An 18426-nucleotide genomic window follows, 5' to 3' on the forward strand; every position below is an offset into this window, starting at 1 on the left:
TCCTAGTCCAACACTATAACCGCTATGCTATGCTGGCTATGCTATGAACAAAGCTTGCCTCAGACCAATTCCTGCATGCAGACTGTTCATCTGATTCTAGGTACAATCAATTTCTGGGAATAAACAGGCCTGGCTTTTACCTGCCACCACCAAAATGGACTCCCAAACTTAACTAAAAGTCCATCATGATGGAAATACACTCTGAAAAGGGAAACAAATGCTAAAGGAAATCAAATTTAACTACCGAGTCACTCCTGATCTACGGCGGGGGGGGGGGGTTGCAAGAAAGCAACACAATTTATATCTACTCCCATATGTGGCACCAAAGAAAGAGGACTGAACAAGAAAGGGAAACAATATTAGAAATACTTGAGAGATGGGAAATATAAACCTTCTGAATGATTTTGCTCATCGTGTGAGAATGCTGATTTAGTAACGTACTCACATGCAGTAGCAGAACAGCAGCAAGGAAAGAATGACCCTGACAATAACCAATTTCTTCATCATATACTGAATATGCCTGGAAAAAAGGGGAAGTTTTATTACAACAATTAAAAAAATCCCATGATCACAATTCAATTATCCAACTATACAGAGAATTCCATGGGTCTTTGGCCTTGCCTTTCTTGAGCAGCCCCACACACCCCAAAGGCACATAATAAACTGCTTTTGAAACTTAGTTAAACCATAGAAGATGTTAAAAAATAAATGTTTTGTAAAAACCTGTATGCATCTCAACCAACACTATATTGTTGTGGCCCATATCTAACAGTACAATATAATTAGAACAGTTTAATTAGAACTGTGGTAGCAAGCATGACTTGTCCCCTTAGTTAAGCAGGGTCTGCCCTGGTTGCATTTGAATGGGAGACTACATGTGAGCACTGGAAGATATTCCCTTTGGGGTATGGAGCCACTCTGGGAAGAGCAGAAGGTTCCAGGTTCCCTCTCTGGCATTCCTGCAACCTTGGAGAAGACGCTGCCAGTCTGGGTAGACAATACTAAGCTAGATGGACCAATGGTCTGACTCAGTAGGAGGCAGCTTCCTATGTTCCTATTCTGTCCAAAATCATTACTTGATGCCAGACAGACACACACACATATATATACCAGTAGAATCAACCTAATTCCCTTCTATGAGATATAATTCAGCTTTTCCTCATGCACATTAAAACCTATAAAATCATTCTGATCAGAGTCTGCAATGGAATAGAAAAATAGTATGGATACATGGTGTGCAGCAACAGTGCTATCTAAACAGCCCACTCCTCTGAAAATGCTATTATCTTCAGCCTAGGAGTTCTTTCACATTTGTATTATTTTCATAGCACAAGTGGCACTGAATCGTTAACTTAAAGATACCTCATTCAATTTAGGGAAGTGCTAGAAGAAATGCAGAAGAAACATGCCTTTTACTACAAATGCACAAAATGCTTTGTTGCAGTTCCTACTCCTCAGAAGCACAGCAAAAAAGACCCATTGACAGAACATGCATTGCCAATTACTCTATCTCTGTGATTAGATATTTGTGTTAAGTATATTATACAAGTATGATTCAGACAGAGTTTTCTCCCAATTTTGAGAGAGGAAAATTTGAACAACATATATTCAAAAATGACTGTGACCAATTAAAAGATTCCTTGTTCCAGAGAGGTAGCCATTAGTCTGCTGCAGAAAAAACAAGCACAAAAGTTTGCCATTCTCTAAAAACTAACTGATTTACTGGGGTACAAGCTTTTGGGGCCACAGCATCAAACCACGTCAGCAACAGCTCATAAAATTTGTACCACAATACGTGTTAGTTTCACTCTTTGTTGTTTAAGATGACTTATGAAGAAACCGCATTACACTTACCCCTACCACCAGTATCAAAGAGAGGGAGGAACCAAAACGGAACAAAGTGTCAGTGAACAACGATAAAAAAGGCAATGACTGAGAGCGCATGTGCAGGTATGCTGAATGTGTGATTCTATGTGGTACAAAGAGAAGGCATTCATGTAGAAGAGTTGCATCTTTGTTTAGTTAAAGGGAAGGGTGCTGAAGAGTCTATAAGAGCAGCTCCCACTTTTGGAAATACTACTTTATGTCCTGGGCAGGCCGTGGATACAAATATGGAATCCCTTTTTGACAAATATCTGTTTTGTTATGGTATTTCTATTCCTGCATTTTCTTGGAAAGGAAAGGTCCTCATTCAGATGTTATGAAATTGCCCCAATGTAGCCATGTAGCCAGTCGGGTCAAGAGAGAGGAAGTCCCACATTCTGGCATGTCAATAGCAGTGCACCCTGCCACCCACGCTTACAGCGGGGTTTTACAGCAAGGGGGAAGCCCAAAGGATGGTAGCGGACCTTTCCGTGATTGCAAGACTGGATCGATTCAGTGTCACAATCAAGGAAGCGTTAGCCATCACACTTTCAGCTCTTCCCTCTTCAGACAAGAGCCACTGTCAAGGTTGAGCAGCGGGGTGTGCTGCTGGTTAACATGGCAGAGGGCAGGATTTACTCTTTCTTCACTCCGCCGTACACAGCTACAGTGAGGTGATTTTATAATGTCTGCATGAGGCTAAAGAGAGCTTTATTTATTTGAAGAACCTGGGACAGAATGACTGAAGCATTCCCAAGTACAAGGTATTGGGATATTTCCATGTCTTCTACTCAAACTGTGTCGTGCAGTATCTCCCATCCATGTTTAAAACAACAATACACTTTTGCCAAATATCAGAAGGAGGTCTCAAATCTTAAGAGTCTTTAGGCATTTGTACCTTTCTTCCACTTTCTCATACAGTATTCTTCCATCTGAAAAGGCTATCACTATTGTTCATAATTTTGCACTAATTATCATTTGTTCCACACTGACAGATCCATACTGATGACAAGTTCTTACTATCTCAATATGGTATAAAAAGAAAAAAAAATCATGTTCACCCTTTACTCATCTCTGGCAACTTGATAAGAAAGGAAATAATTGCTTTTAAATATCATGTGGAATATGTAATCGAAACCATCTGGGTCTCCCAAGCAATCACAGAAGAAAAGCTATTTATAGCTTTCCTTACAAGCAGAGTAAAAACTTGGTCCAAAATGACAGTTAACTCTTCCCTGGCCAACAAACTGCTTTTACTGCCAGCTTTACTTTACTGCTCTTTTTCCTCATAACAAACACTAAAATGAATCTAACTGGCAGAAGTATTACATCTCCTACCTCCCTTTTGACTTAGGAAAGATTAAGAGTCTTTTAAAAAGACCTTTAAGGCGCACCTGTTTTCTCAGGCTAATTAATCAATTTTAATCAGATGTATATAATAATTGTTTTAATCATTTTATCCTGTTTTTATATTTGTTGTATTTTAACTTATGTACACCACCTAGCGATGCACATGTTAGGCGGTACAGAAATATGACAGGAATGTCAGATGTGAACTGCCTCAGAAATGGTATAATGCCTCTGTACAAATACAGCAAAACATACTGACATTTCACACTTGCATGTGAAATCCAAACATTTATGAAGAGGAACATTCCCCCTTTATTCACGCCCTCAAAATGAGCCTCTCCTTGTTAAAGTATAGATAAGGAAATGTTTAAGTGAATGTAAAAATGTTCTATGCTAAATAAATTGATGCCATCTTCGATACTTCTGTTTTCTATGTGGTCACCAGGATTAATTCTGTTTCAAAGGAATCAGTACCAAACATACACCATGAAATCTTACCAACCTTGGAGAAGCTGCTGCCAGTCTGTGAAGGCAATACTGAGCTAGATAGACCAATGGTCTGACTCAGAATATGGCAACTTCCTATGTCCCTATATCCCAAAGATATTCACCAAGGCAAGTGCAGAGATTTAGAATAGCCCTCTTCTTGCCTATTGAGATAATACGTGGCAGATGTGTAATCTGTCCGTAACTAATATTTATTGCTGCCAGTAACTCCACATGCTTTAGAGTGTGGAGCTGTTAAAGCACCAAATGCCAAGTAGAAGCAGATCTTTTGGGGGATTCTTCTACATAGAGACTAAACCAAAGGAGCACTTCATGTGTGCAACAGCAATGCTACTGGGATTGTACTTTTGGGCTCTGCCTAAGGGTTTCTGTTTCCCCTTGCACCCTCTTCTACCTCACCTCACCCCTTTCCTAAGCCTCCCGATCTCAGGAGAGGCTTTTTAGGCATACAGGGAGGGGTTTGATGTGGTGAAGAAGGGACATGAAAGATTCCCTGTGTGAGCATATTTTCTCTCATGCAAATTAAGGTTTAAATATTCTGGATTGGATCTCATTACCAAGACCACAGAGCTTGATAAATCCTGAGGCGAACTAAAGAACCATGTCATAATGTGGTTCAATCATGAAAGTTCTATAGTTTTCAAACAGAGCCAAGAGGACATGAGATATCCACTCCTGAAACAACGTTTGCACTGGGCAGATATGGCCATTACAATATATAAGTGGGATGTTTTAATACAGAAGTACAGAATTCACATGCCCAGGTAGGCCAAAACCAACCATGACTTGGTATGGGTGGGCCAAAGTCAATTTTCAGCACATTACTGCATTAAAATCAATTATTCAAAATTATCCATCTATATATATAATTCTCCTGGGTGTGCCCAGGAAAAATGCGTCCCGGCAGCCCAGCTGATTGGCTGGGCTGCGGGGGCGCCTGATTGGCTGGCGCACCCAGGAGAATTAACACCTGGCCCAGCTGCGGATGTTAAGGCGGCACTCGGCCCGCCAGCGGCGGCCACGGTGGGGGGACTCGGCCTGCCGGTGGCGGTGGCGGGGGGACTCAGCGGGGGGACTCAGCGGAGGGACACGGCCCGGTGGCGGTGGCAGTGGCGGCGGCAGGGGGACACGGCCCACCGGCAGTGGCGGTGGCGGCCACACTCGGCCCTGCCGGAGACGGGGGGGTGGAGAGAGAGAGGTAGCCGGCCCCAAAGAGTGCGCAGATGCTCTGTGCGGGGTCGGCTTGTTTTTAATTAAAGCAGGTATTAAAAAATATACATTTGCAACAGACCAACACCCAACATATTCAGACTTTTGAAGACCTTCCCCTGGAGCTACTATGTACTTAATTGCCTTGTGCACGGGTCCTAAGTACTTGAAGAATAAGGGGTTGCATTCATTACTGTATAAAAGACGACTAACAAAATATGAGCTGTGTGACTCTTCCTACCGCAGTTAATTCGCCAACACAGACAACTCCTACATTCTGCATCTCCCTGTTACTATTGAGAGCTGCCGGAGCTTTCCCAGCAACGGTTGGACCCTCAGTCTTCCAAGGAGGCTGGGGCAAGAGAGAAGCTCTTTCTTGCACAGTCAGGTGCAGAGACTCTGACCATAGGTCTTGTGTACTCTCCTTGATTCTACATACAGGAGCAAGCAAGTCTCCCTGCTAGGAATAAAGACATTCAATAAGAGGGAAAGCCCTCACAACCATTCCCTCCCCAATTTTAGCACACCCTTGGCAAAAGTAGCAGCAGAAACCATGGGAGCCATCCTTGCACACAAGCTGGATTCAAGGGAGAGGGGAAAGAGCAAACAGAATGCGCACTTCTTCCCACAACCTCTGCCACCCTCTCCGAAGGCTAAATGGGAGAACCACTGCTGGGAGAGCTCCAGCAGCATTTAACAGTAGGAAGTAGGGATGTGCACGGAACCAGTGGGGGGCAGTTCAAAGGCAAAGGTGATAACTTTAAGGGTGAGGGAAGGTGCACTCTCCCCCCACTGCCATTCCCCCCACTGGCACTCTCTGTAAAACCGGTCTGGTGGGGCAGCAGCATACTTCCCTGTTGCCCTGTCCTCTCCTCGGACTGGAAGTGACCAGAAGTACCTACGTGCGTTCGCAGGCACGAGGGTTACTTTCGGTCCAAGGAGAGGATGAGGTGGCAGGGAGATAGTCTGCTGCTCCGATCTTACAGAGAGCACCGGCGGGGAATATGCAGCCGCGGGGGTGTAAGTGCACCCTCCCCCACCCTTAAAGTTATACCCACCCCCACCTTCAAACCAGCCGAACCGCTGGGTGTTTGAACAGGTTTGGAGGCCCATAAAAGGGCCTCCAAACAGGTTCATGCACCTCCCTAGTGGGAGGGACAGGGTGTAGGAGCTGCCTCTGAAAGGGAAAGTGTAGGAGCTGCATTTGTTGAAGAATTATTCAAGATATGAAGAATAAAACACAGCTTGTATTTTCTGGATGCTTTTCTGAAAAGCTGGATGCAAAGATGGAGAGGAGGAAAAAAGAGATGACTGGAACTAAATCTGCATCTTTGGAAATACAACTCTGGCAGCCTACATAAGCAGGCTTTCTCTCCACTCCCCTTGTGCATTAGTGCAATAGAACCAATGAGCAAGAAGGCAACGGTGAACAGTCTCTGGTGTTGAATAGGGCAGCCCTGACATGGCCATGAAGCAAAGGGTGCTGGGGAGGAGCTGAAGCACGGAAGAATAGGAGATGCAACACCAGTGTTCTACTGGCAACTCGGCAAAGTTCAAGAAGGCAAGCAGTGCCTTTGAGGTGAGGAGAGCATGAAGCTGAGCCCAGGTAAGAGCAGGGAGAAGGGCTTTCCCAGCATGCAGGGGGAGAGCCCAAAGGCAACTCCCGAGGAAAGGTTTGTGGCAGTACAGGACAGGTGGCTGTGCTGAGGAGCTTTGTGCCATGGAGGAACTGAAGCTGCAGCCCAAGCTGAGGAAAGAGCTTTCCCCACCCCAGCCACCGGTGGCTCAGCCCATGCAGGCCAGGAAGAAAGTTCCTGTGGGCCAGATCTGGCCAGCAGGTCATGTGTTGTGCAGTGCTGTTTTAATGGATGTTAACTTTTCTCTGTTTTTGTTTTAATTATGTCCTATGGTTAAAACAAAAGCATCTAACATGTAAGTTCATTCAAATGCAGAAACCCAAGGCGGTTGTTTAAAAATCTTAAAGTAATTTCAATTCTAGAAGTGGCTTCTCTTGTCACTGTCATGTTTTTCTCATGCCTTTGAGAATACAACATTTATTTATGTATTTAACATATTTTTATACCACCCAAAACTTGCATCTCTGGGCAGTTTACAACAAAATAAAAACAGAAAGTAAAACATTAGTTAAAACAAAAACAAAAAGTTCAAAACATTTTTTAAAACAATATTTTAAAACAGCATTAAAACCATTTAAACAATATTTTTATTGTTTATTGAATGCATTTAATTAACAGCATTTGTTGCCACATGGCTATCATGTTCTCAATTTCCAATTAGAGTGAAAGCCTCACATGCAGAAACAAATGGGTTTCACATTTGTGGATGAAAAATTTTTAAGTACTTGCCTGACATTTTGACTCAGGCTCCCAAAGGTCCAATTCAGACATTGTGGGAAATCATAGTTTGTGCTAGCCAGTGGCAGAGGGAGGCCAGCTGTGGCCAAGGGGCCCCGTTTGCGAGCAAAAGCGGCCAGCTCCATGTTTGCAGTGCAGCCAGAGCAGCTCTCCCTGCCTTTAAAAGGCTGTGCGGCCCCATTTGCGAGCTCAACTATGCCCCTTGCATCTGACATTTGCGAGCAAGATTGTCCAGCGCCACCTTCGCAGCATGGCTGGGAGTGGTTCTCCCTGCCCTTTAAAAGCAGGGAGAGTCACTCCAGCTGTGTTGTGAGCATGGCACTGGCTGACATTTTTCCTGCAAATGGGGCCATATGGCCCCATTTTTGAGTGAAACAACAGCCCCCATGTCTGGCATCAGACGTAGGTTTTGTGGCTGGGGTGTGAGGCACAGCCCCTGAGGGGTGGTGGCCCTGGTTCTTTGAACCCATTCGCGCAATGTTGGCTCCAGGTAGTCTCTGGTGCTAGCCAGTTTGAGCTTCCCAACAGATAACCATTGGTCAAGGCCGGTTCTAGAAATTTTGGGGCATACTGCACAATTAGGTTTGGGGCCCCTCTCTATTTCCTTTGGGGTAAAGAGTGGGGAGGTTGGCAGCACCTTGGTCCCTCAGCTAAGTTGACAACAATCTAGAACAAAAGAAAGAGAACAGCCACCTCCAAGCAACTTCTCCTTTCCTCATTGTTATTTGCCTTATATTCATTACAGGAGTCATCCAATGATGCTGATTGGCAGGAGATTTAGGATGTAGAAAAGGGAGGATTCTTCAGACTGTGTATCATTAATCTATGGAATTCAGTGTGCAGAACATATGCTTTGCATTCAGAAGGTCTTAGGTTCAATTTCTAGCTGCAAGGTTCTCAGGTAGCAGACTGGAGGAGAAGCGTTGAGAACCGCTGCCAGTTAGGGTAGACAATATTGGGCTAGACCAAATACCTGAGTCACTGCAAAGCAGCTTCCTATGTCCAAGGAAAACTTATGCGATAGAATGCCTGCTTTGTGCACAAAAAATGCCAGGTCCTTCAGCTCTTCAAGGCTGGTGTCATGCTCGGCTGGTCCATGGCTCTTGCCTCTCCTCCTCTCTCGGTATCAATGGAGTGCAAGCTGTCTGAACTCCCATCTTGCAAGAGTATGGCTTCTCTCTCTCCCCTCCCCACTCCTGTTGCTGTTCTTCTGCCCAGCCCAGCATGAGGTCCCCCAAAATGCTGTAGCCCCCTTTAGTTGCAGTATGCTTAAACTGGCCCTCCCTATGGTAGAGTGCTTCTTGTTTGATTTGCTTTTCCATCCACAACAGGCATCTGATATAACTCTGTAGAGCATATATACGGCCTTCATTTGTGCCATGACTTACACCTGGAAGTTATCCTGACATGGCTTCATGCTGTGGGGTATCTGAAGAGCAAATCTGCTTCGCAGCAGCAGCAGATTTGCAGCTGTTTAGATCGGGGAATTAAATGGACTATTCACAAAGGGTTGGCTCCTCTCCGCATTCCCTGTTGATCTTTTTCCTTTGTGCATTCCCACAACTTGCTCCAGGTTTTTTCTCCAACCAATCACATCCCAGAGGAGGCAGCAGGAGACCTGACCTCCAAAATCAAGCTTTCGTTAACCCTTTCCCTGCCTCTTTCCCCCTCTTCTTCTTGTGAAAGAGATAAACTTTGGCAAACAGGTTTAGTTTTGCGCTCGTAGCACAGGAGTGAGAAACATAATATAATTGGGGGAAACAAGAATTGTAGTAGAACATTAACTTCTTTAAAATCCTTTGCTCCTGGAAAGGTGAGGCAGTTTTAAGTTACTTCCTTCGGTTTATAAAGGTGACTTGGCTTGAGCTGCATTGTATTTGTGAGTTACCACATGCATATAAAGAGGCTGGGGTGCCCCCATGGCTTAGCTGCTGAAAGAGAGAGGGTCTGAACACACACACACACACACACACACACACACACCCTTATGGAGATGCAGTTCCTGTCCAGCTGTGTGTGTCTGAGAGAATAGGGGTCCTTAAATTAGCTAGGAAATGAGTTTAGCCTTCCATTCTCCTGGGTTAAGTAACTTGTAAGCAGAAGTTCTCCCTCCCTGTTGGTTTCCCAGAAGTCAGTTTCTCAAGTTGGCTTTGGGAAGGTCGTCTCTTTTTCTTCTACCTCGACCCCAGAAACACAACTTGGTTATATCTTATTGTTAGGGTGACTGGGAAAAGAAGAACAAAACTTCCTTGTTGTTTGTTAGAGGGACATTTTAAGATCCTCACTTTAGAATTAGCATGGCAGCGGGACCGAGGGGAGGGGGAGGCTTTTTAAAATATATATATATATAAGTGTAAGTGAAGAAACAAGGCCTAGACCTCTTGGGTTTCTGTAAATATCACACATGTATCATGTATTAATATTCCCAAACCTCTTGTATGTAAGCCCTGATAAATGAATTGTGTTATATTATATTCATAAAAACTATGCGGTATTATAAATAGGTTTTCTGTGCTTGCAAATCCCCACACACAGAGAAGGATGGAAGGGTCAAAAGTTCATTATTGGTTTGTTTGCGGTAGTTTCACATTTGGTTTAGCATTTTGACAGTTGAGTTTTGGAGGGTAAGGAGATTTCAATAAATGGAGTGAAAATGGAGAAATGGAGTTTTGTTTGATTGAATTGGATGTCTTAAAAAACTGTTGGGCCAGAGAAACTGTATATATTGGAAGTGTTTTGAGAGGGAGGGAGTGAAGTCAACAGAGTCCTGAGAGACAGAGGCCTGGAAGATGGAGAAGTCAAGGGTCTTCTGGAGAGAGTCAGAGCTGATGGTTGTTGAAGACAGAGCGTCCTGGAAGTCAGTCTGCTAGAGGGAGAAACCCAACTGAAATCACTAAGAAGAAAAAGAAGAGCCAGGCTGGATTGAGCCCCAGACCTGTGCTATAATCAGAACCACCCAAAAAGCCAGAAGCTGACAAGAAAGCACAGAAGACTCTGAGTAGGGACCAGTATAAAGTATGGTAGTAGATACATTTTTCTAGTTTTTATTGTCTCTTACCTGCTCTGTTAATAACTGTTTTGAATTTGTATTTTGTTTTTGCTGCAAAAGTAATGTTTAAATTGACTTCCTAAGAGTGAATTTTCTTGTGTGAGATGTGTGTATGTGTACACATACGCTTGTTGATTGTCTCCACCCAACAACTATGAACCTTTCCACACTACTGAGGGTTTGTTTTTTAAGGGCTGTTGTAGTGAACACAACCATACCAAAAGTCCACTTGGTCACAGTGGTAAAAAGGTAAGGAGGAATAGAGGGCTGTTCCTCCACAGTAAGTAATAAAAGCACTTTAGTGTCTACAAAGGGTACCCCTGTGAAATTCAAATTAATATAGAAAAGCGTCCTTAATCTCATAAGGCAGCCTTGCTAAGTTCTGTGGTCCCAACCAGCTTCAGAGACAGCCATGAAAAGAGCAGGCAGCTAGTGGGGCAGAGATACTGTCAAACTTTTTCTGAAGATCAGCAAAACAAATTGCCAGGCAACACCTTCTGCTGACATTTGGTGTTTCACAAGTCTACCAAGCAATTATTTTTTTAAAAAAAAAAACACCCCACAAAAGTGCGAGTTTTGAGAAAAGCCGAATTATTGGCAATGGCCCCTCCACACATCACAGAGTTGGGGCATACCAGAAACCTCCATATTTAAGAAAAAAGAAAACACAACTAGAGGGTTTTTAAAAATCTGGACAGAATTTGGGCTAAGCCAGAATGTGCAGCCATAATTCAGGGAAAAGCAGAATCGTGTGTGAACTGGTCCCTGATAGCCCTCTGCAGCTTCGAGATAAATATAGCTGATATGTGCCAGAGATGCAAGTTTTGGGTGGTATAGAAATATCTAAATAAATAAATTTGTGAGCTAAAAGCCATGCGTGTAAACATCCCTGGGCATTTGTTTTGGATCACAGGGCTCAATCTTGGAATCTATAAAATAAGAATGAATAAAATGCCACTGGTGAAGAAGAAATGATTTCCCTCTCATCAGTGCTATGAGAAGCAACACTCACTGTAACAGTTTATGTACATATAAGTTATCTCTGCAGAGAGCAATTTCTGCAGCAGTCAGGGTGGGCTTTTTAAAGGGATGAGTGGGTGCAGCTCCAATGACATCTTGGACAGCATGCAAGAAGGTGTGGTTTCCCTACAAAACTTCCCCACAGATGCTTAGGACTATGGTAGAGCTTGTAAGAATATGTAATCACTTGTTAAGAATTATTTGTTGTCTTGCATTCAACGTATTCAAAAACATTGTGGGTTTCTCTCTGGGTTCATATATGTCTCATATGCTTTGTCTGTCATGCTCTTTCCTCAGCTTTAAAGGTTTTGCTATTGCCTTAACTATGTTCTATCATATCTTATGCTTTTATGTTGCTAATTTGCTTCAGGAAAACAAGCATGTTCGTGCTTCTTGGGCCCATGTGTGCTATTCCGTAGTTATACATTTAGCCCACTGGAACAATTAAATAGCCTCGCTTCCAGCTGAATGTGGCCCCTCCATCGTTTGTTTTCACATGCGATTGCCTTCACCATTTTCCTTGTAAGAAAAATCTTTTAAAGAATTCTAAACAATAATACATAGCTGAGTAACAAGTGATTGACAATGCGTGGTACTCCCTATGGAAGGCAACAGTTATATAATACCAGCTGCTATTATTTTTAAACAAATGCACAAATTCAAAGCTTTGAACATAAGCATTTACTATAATTTCACTAAAATGCTTTCAGAGCTTCCTGAATTTGGTTTAAAGAAAATAAATTAGGAAACTTTCTGGAGGTAAATGTTTAGTTCACAATCTGACTTTATAGCCAAAAGGAAGAGAAGAATACAGGGAATTGTGCTACATGAAAATTTATAGGGAGACAACACTTCCTTTTCTCCTGAGTTGTCAGTGGTTACATTTGGGACATTCAAAAGCACTTTCAGCCTCAGAGTGGGACCCATAACTACAGCTTGCAGACATATGTGACATATCCCCTGCTAACTGGGCAAAGAGGCACCTTTTAACTGTTGATTCTCTTTATTTAGCAGGGGGAGAGTAACTGGCCCTATCCACCCCCAGCACAGTACCTCCAGTGACTGTTGCTGGTGTCTATCTTATGTTTCTTTTTAGATTGTGAGCCCTTTGGGGACAGGGAGCCATCTTATTTATTATTTTTCTGTGTAAACCGCCCTGAGCCATTTTTGGAAGGGTGCTATAGAGATCGAATGAATAAATAAATATGCACAACTCTCTGTCATACCCTCCTGTCAAATACTGCTTCAACCAAGGATAAGATTTTTCTATACTGATGTCTTGTAAGGGTTGTGTGGATACCCATACAGCTGCACTGCATGTGCCTTCCAGGAGGATAACTGTGCCCCAGAACTGCAAAGGCAATTACTCTCCTACTCAGTGAACAAAAGGCCTGACAAGGTGTAACATGCGCTAATGGCTAGGAATGTCTATACACAAGGCCTTTGAAAACTGTGAATATATTGGCACATGTCTTAATGAAAACCAAAATCTATCCGGACAGAATTTCAGGGCTCTATGAGAATTTCAGGGCTCTCTTTTTTGCCTGTTTTCTTACCCCGAGGAACCTAACCCCTCCCCCCCAATCCTTATTGCCTCAACGTCTTGTTATGCAGTTTTGTTATCAGCGGAAATTGGCAGGAACATAATTCCTGCGGATAACTACAGCCACCTGTATTCATACTTTTCTGTAAGAACAATCACACTGTTTTAATAGCTAAGAAGATAATCTGAAGTGCAATCCTTTCATTCTGAAGAGGTTGCATTTAATTTGAAGATTGAAAACCTCTATTGTATAAGTACCTTGCTCAACACTGTAATGGAAATGTTTCTATTTGTCTTAAATGGAAATCAACCTGACTGTATTTAAGGCAAGAATGTTTATTTTCAAGCTATTTCTGACACACTCATCAAAACCTTTGTCTAGTGAGCTACTTTTCTCACTCTTCCTTCCTGCATAGGAGGAAACCTTTTATTTTGTAAGGTAAAATACATAGTTTCCCTCTAATTTCATATTCTTTGTCAAAGCACTAGAGATCACACCCGCGATTCTAGGAATGGCTGCTGCAAAGACTTCGAGCATAACTGGACCTCTCTACTCTTGATTGCTTAAATGTCAAGAACAAGAAAATATAAACACTATAAACACCTTCTTTTGAGATTCCGACAGACAGAAAAAGCTTCCTGCCAAGTATGAAAACAGATGACAAGAACTGTGGGCCCACAAATGGACTTTGTTCTTTTTACTTACAGACTCTTTCTTTTTTGGGGGGGGAATTATTACAAAGTATAAAAATTTATAAATATCAAAGGAAATGACTACAAACCACTTATCAAAGAATATTTATTAAAAAAATCTTCACATCTGATATTAATATCTGACCTGTTATTTCAAAATTGAATAAAAGAACACCATTGTTCCTGGAAGTTTGCCCTCCAAAGAAGTCTAAATGTTATCTGTTTGTTCAGAACTATAGTATAATGTGCCTTTTGGAGCCAATCCTCATGAGAAGGAACCAATTTAATTTCCAATATGTAGCTATCAAAATGTGTGCTGTACTTGGCAAGTCAGTATTAAACATGAGAGCTGGTCTTGTGGTAGCAAGCATGACTTGTCCCCCAACTAAGCAGGGTCTGCCCTGTTTGCATTTGAATGGGAGACCACATGTGAGCACTGTGTAAGGCATTCCTCTCAGGGGATGGAGCCGCTCTGGGAAGAGCAGAAGGTTTCAAGTTCCCTCTCTAGCGTCTCCAAAATAGGGCTGAGAGAGATTCCTGCCTGTAGCCTTGGAGAAGCCGCTGCCAGTCAGTGCAGACAATACTGAGCTAGATAGACCAATGGTCTGACTCAGTATATGGCAGCTTCCTATGTTCCTATCTATTTGCCTTTAAAATACAATCATCCCAAGAGTAAACTAAGGGTGAAAATAGTATTTGCCATCTTATGAGGTTCCCATTTCCCCCGCCCCAGTATTTTTCCACGTATAGGCAATTCCATCACCCATGAAGGTATGTTCTATCCTCATTCTTACATTTCCAACAGAGCTCACTGGAGTTGTCACACATGTCAAAGTCTTTTGGGGATTAGATTTCAGAATGAATCACTGAGTTATGAAAAAAATTAAAAATTATTAGCTCCCACCATTTAACATTTATGTTGGTAATACCTCTTCCTTTTCAACATATACAGATTCTCTTGTCTGTCAATCTTTAAAATATCCATTACCAGTTTCAAAGTAGTTTTCAAAAAATATCTTATTGTACTATTGACCAAATTTTCAAAATGTATCAAGGGTCTGAATACCTCTGTACCTCTCATAACCTGTTGGAGATAGCTTCTTATTTCTACTATTTAAAATTCAGATGGTGTATCCTCCCAAATCATTGCCTTAAATAACATAATCTCATGGGGGGTGGGGCTGATTTATCTAGAAATATGTTTTATCCAACTATCAAAATGTCCATATTGCCCTGCATTTTGAAAGCTTGAATTCTTGCATTATTATTAGCTGGGTAGCTAATGCTTCAATTGTTTAAAGAAAAAAAAATGTGATTAAGGTGGTGCAGAATTCCAGAACCAAGCAATAACTAAGTCAAATGATGAACAGCCAGAACCATGCTGACCTAGACATATTTAAGGTTATGTATCACTTGCCTTTCCACAAACAAGAGAATTATAAATGGCAGCTGCCTATTCCCACAACACCACCAGATGATTCGGTAAGATGCAAATGCCCATTACCAACATATATGCAAACTCCTTGGCCTACTTCCCGGCTTCTGCTCCCAAACCAAAACAACCACCCACCCCTTCGGGAATAGGGTCTGCTCTTAAAGTGTTGCAACATTCCACTTTAAACTGAGGTCTTGGTGAGGGATATGTCCCTGTAACTCTCTGTGAAAAAGCCAAGTAACTACACATAGTCAAGGATAAAGTAGGTGTAGAGATGCATTCATTGCATCAAAAGATACTGGGCTAGGAAATATTGCTGCTCTTGTGAAACACACCTAGGGAAGCTGTGCAAGGGCTCTGGATATATCTCCTATTAATGCACAGGCTTTGTTAGTAAGGATGTCAGCCAATGTTTCCTGCCCATAACTTGCAGAACCTATCTTTATTTCCATCTCTCATCCCTACTCCATTTTCACCAATGATGTAATACACGATAACCTTGTTAATTGCGGGCGCAGCATCCACAGTCAGGTAATTGACACCCAACCTCACATTTGAAAGGTTAAGACTCGCATGTCCGCGAGTAGCAGATAGGCAGAAATGACCCAGCTCAGTTTTGCCCACCATTTTGAGGATAGGAGCTATTTTGTGGCTCCTTTTTGGAGAGAGGGAGAGAATTACAAAGATGGAGTAGACCCTCCCCCCCAATAAAGCACATTCAACAAGAGCATATGCTGCTTCAGCAGCGCATTTGTCAGGAATTAAAATGGCAGATATTTGTACGGCTGCAACATGGTCTTCACAACTACAATTTATAAAGTATTATGCCATTGACCTGAGCTTTTCAGAGCAGGCAGGATTTGGAAGGAGCATATTGAAGAGCGTGTCACCATAGGCTTCTGGGTCTACTGTGCCCTCCACCTTTGAAGAAGCTGGATAATCACCCATTCCTTATGAATGCAACGGATCACAATCCAGATAAACAGGTTGCTTGCCTGTAACTCTTGATCTGGTAGTGATCTGTTGTATTCATAAGACCCTCCCGAACCTCCCCGGTACAGTAGGAAAAAAAGAAAACCACACACATACCAGGAGTGGTTGCTGAACAATCATCAAATGATGGCAGTCTGCAAGAAACTGTGGAAATGGCGCTCCCCACTGCCAATTTCAACGAAAGCACAGAGCACATGTGAGACAGTGGGCAGCACAAGGAACTAGCTAATCTACCCACGAGGTCCCTGTGCAGGCACAGAACCCATTCCTCATTAATGCAACGGATCACGATTCAGAACCTAGAAATGTCAGACTTGATAGGCTTTTGTTTCTAAGAAACATTATTCAAAACTCCCATCATACCTTACAGATCTTATATAGAGATTCTTGTCCATCTCCTCCTGTATCTTTAAAATATCCATGTGCAGGGAATGTACGATGAATGTCTCGTGTAATGACACTTTCTTGGGCAGATTCCTATGGAAAAACAACAGCATATTCAAAAAGTACACTGAAAGTGGGGAAATCAAAATCTTGTCAGTGCAGCCTGAGAACAGACTCTAGTACACACACACACACACATGATAGACAGACTATCATGACAGGATAGCATCCAGAAGATTAGTGTCCTATCTTAAGATTTAAATGAAATTATTAGCCATTTAATGGGGGGAGAGATCAGAAGAGATTGCTTCCTGCATCAATAAAACAGAATGTCATCAGTCTTTGTTCTTCTATGATACAGTATAATCACTGGTCTGATTATGCTTTTGGCAAGTTACTGAATATAATGCCTTCCTAAGTCAAAATAGTACAAATCTGAATTATTGATCTTTATTAATAGTTTTTAATAGGAGGAGAGGGTGTTTTTTCTTAGCCAGACACTGAATTAATAATTCATTCAGTCTTTATCAGTTAAACTAGTCAAAGCTGCATCCAATAAAAATCCAGATTTGTTAAAATTTTGACGTTTACCCAATTTTTTCTTTAATATGCTGGAATAATTTTTGTACAATCTAAATGGGTATCACACATCGTAAGCTTAGCATCTCCAGTTATCAGTGCCTCTGCATTTAAATCATGCAAATAAGTTTATTATTGCATTTCCATGAACTTAATGCAACAAAACTAGTGTCCTTTTGCTAAATTCACAAACACGTTTGCATTGTACACTGTAAATTTATTTATGGTCATTAGACCCAACAGAGAATAAAAACTAGTACACATATATACACACACACACAGTTTACAATTAGGATGATGTTCCATCATACCTCTTAAAAGCAACATAACTAAACTTAGCTACAGAAATAGAAACTGAAGCATCTTTATCTGAGAGCAGATGTTTAACAAGATTTCCATCGGATTGATCTACCAGTTTACATATTAAAGGAGCAATAAGACATTCCCTAGGGTATAAATGGAATTTACAGTGAAGAAGAATACGGGCAACAGTTTCTGTATCTCCTGATCCGCAACTACAGAGTCGTTCTTCTAAAGGCACACCCAGAAACCTCCCAGCTAAAAGTGCAGATGGAAAGGAATTAGCCCTTACTCTCGTAGATATCCACTGAAACTTAGAAGAAGTGATAGTCGACCGATATTTTGTAGGGGAAAGGTCCACCTTAGTTCTTATTACTCTGTAAAACTCTGGAAGTACAGCCCAGTTCTCTTGGATCTCAGTATCATCAAGGCGTTGCCTCACTACTCTTTTCGCATTCGCTAGGCCTAGTTCCAGCAATTGAGCTGGATCTAAACCTAGAGAGGTGACTTTATTACTTGTTGTAACACACCACAGTGACTGGGGACTAGCTGAGAGAAACTCAGGAATTAAACCAACTGGTCGCAGATCTGTATTTTCAACCAAAAACATTTATTTATTTATTTATTTATTTTTACATTTATATCCCGCTCTTCCTCCAAGGAGCCCAGAGCTACATACTTGAGTTTATTCTCACAACAACCCTGTGAAGTAGGTTAGACTGAGAGAGATGTGAATGGCCCAGAGTCACCCAGCTAGTATCAAGGCTGAATGGGGATTTGAACTCGGGTCTCCCCGGTCCTAGTCCAGCACTCTAACCACTACACCACGCTGGATAGATAATTAAAAGCCAAGCTCAAGATTTGATTTTTAGCAAGCCAGCCTCCGTTCTTAAAATACATTCGCTGTGCATTTCGGAGTGCCAAATAAGTTCCTCAAGAACCCTGACTGGCTTCTTTCCAGAATGTCAAACCTTGAATATGGACCTCATTGAATACTGTACAATAATTGAGGAATGACCTTTGCAGAATAGAGCTTTAAAGCAGCTGGAATGAAACCTGCACCCTGAGTTCTAAAAAATCTTAAGATTGCTGTTGTGCTACGTTTTGCCGACTCTGCCACCATACT

General features: G+C 42.1%; 1 protein-coding gene across 8 annotated transcripts in view; it reads right to left on the reverse strand.

Moving 5' to 3' along the window:
• RABGAP1L (RAB GTPase activating protein 1 like) overlaps positions 1–18426 on the reverse strand; it is a 301913-nt gene that overhangs the window by 121253 nt on the left and 162234 nt on the right. For 7 of the 8 annotated variants that reach the window (XM_053243766.1, XM_053243767.1, XM_053243764.1 and 4 more), the window contains 2 exons: positions 16401–16514; positions 446–520 (listed from right to left, as the gene is read on the reverse strand). In XM_053243766.1, coding sequence (XP_053099741.1) covers positions 446–520; positions 16401–16514 — 189 coding nt within the window. Of the gene's footprint in view, positions 1–445; positions 521–16394; positions 16515–18426 lie in introns of those variants that run through there. The other variant, XM_053243771.1, reaches the window with a different exon arrangement.

Source organism: Hemicordylus capensis, chromosome 4 (assembly GCF_027244095.1).
Source record: "Hemicordylus capensis ecotype Gifberg chromosome 4, rHemCap1.1.pri, whole genome shotgun sequence".
Lineage (NCBI taxonomy): Eukaryota > Metazoa > Chordata > Lepidosauria > Squamata > Cordylidae > Hemicordylus > Hemicordylus capensis.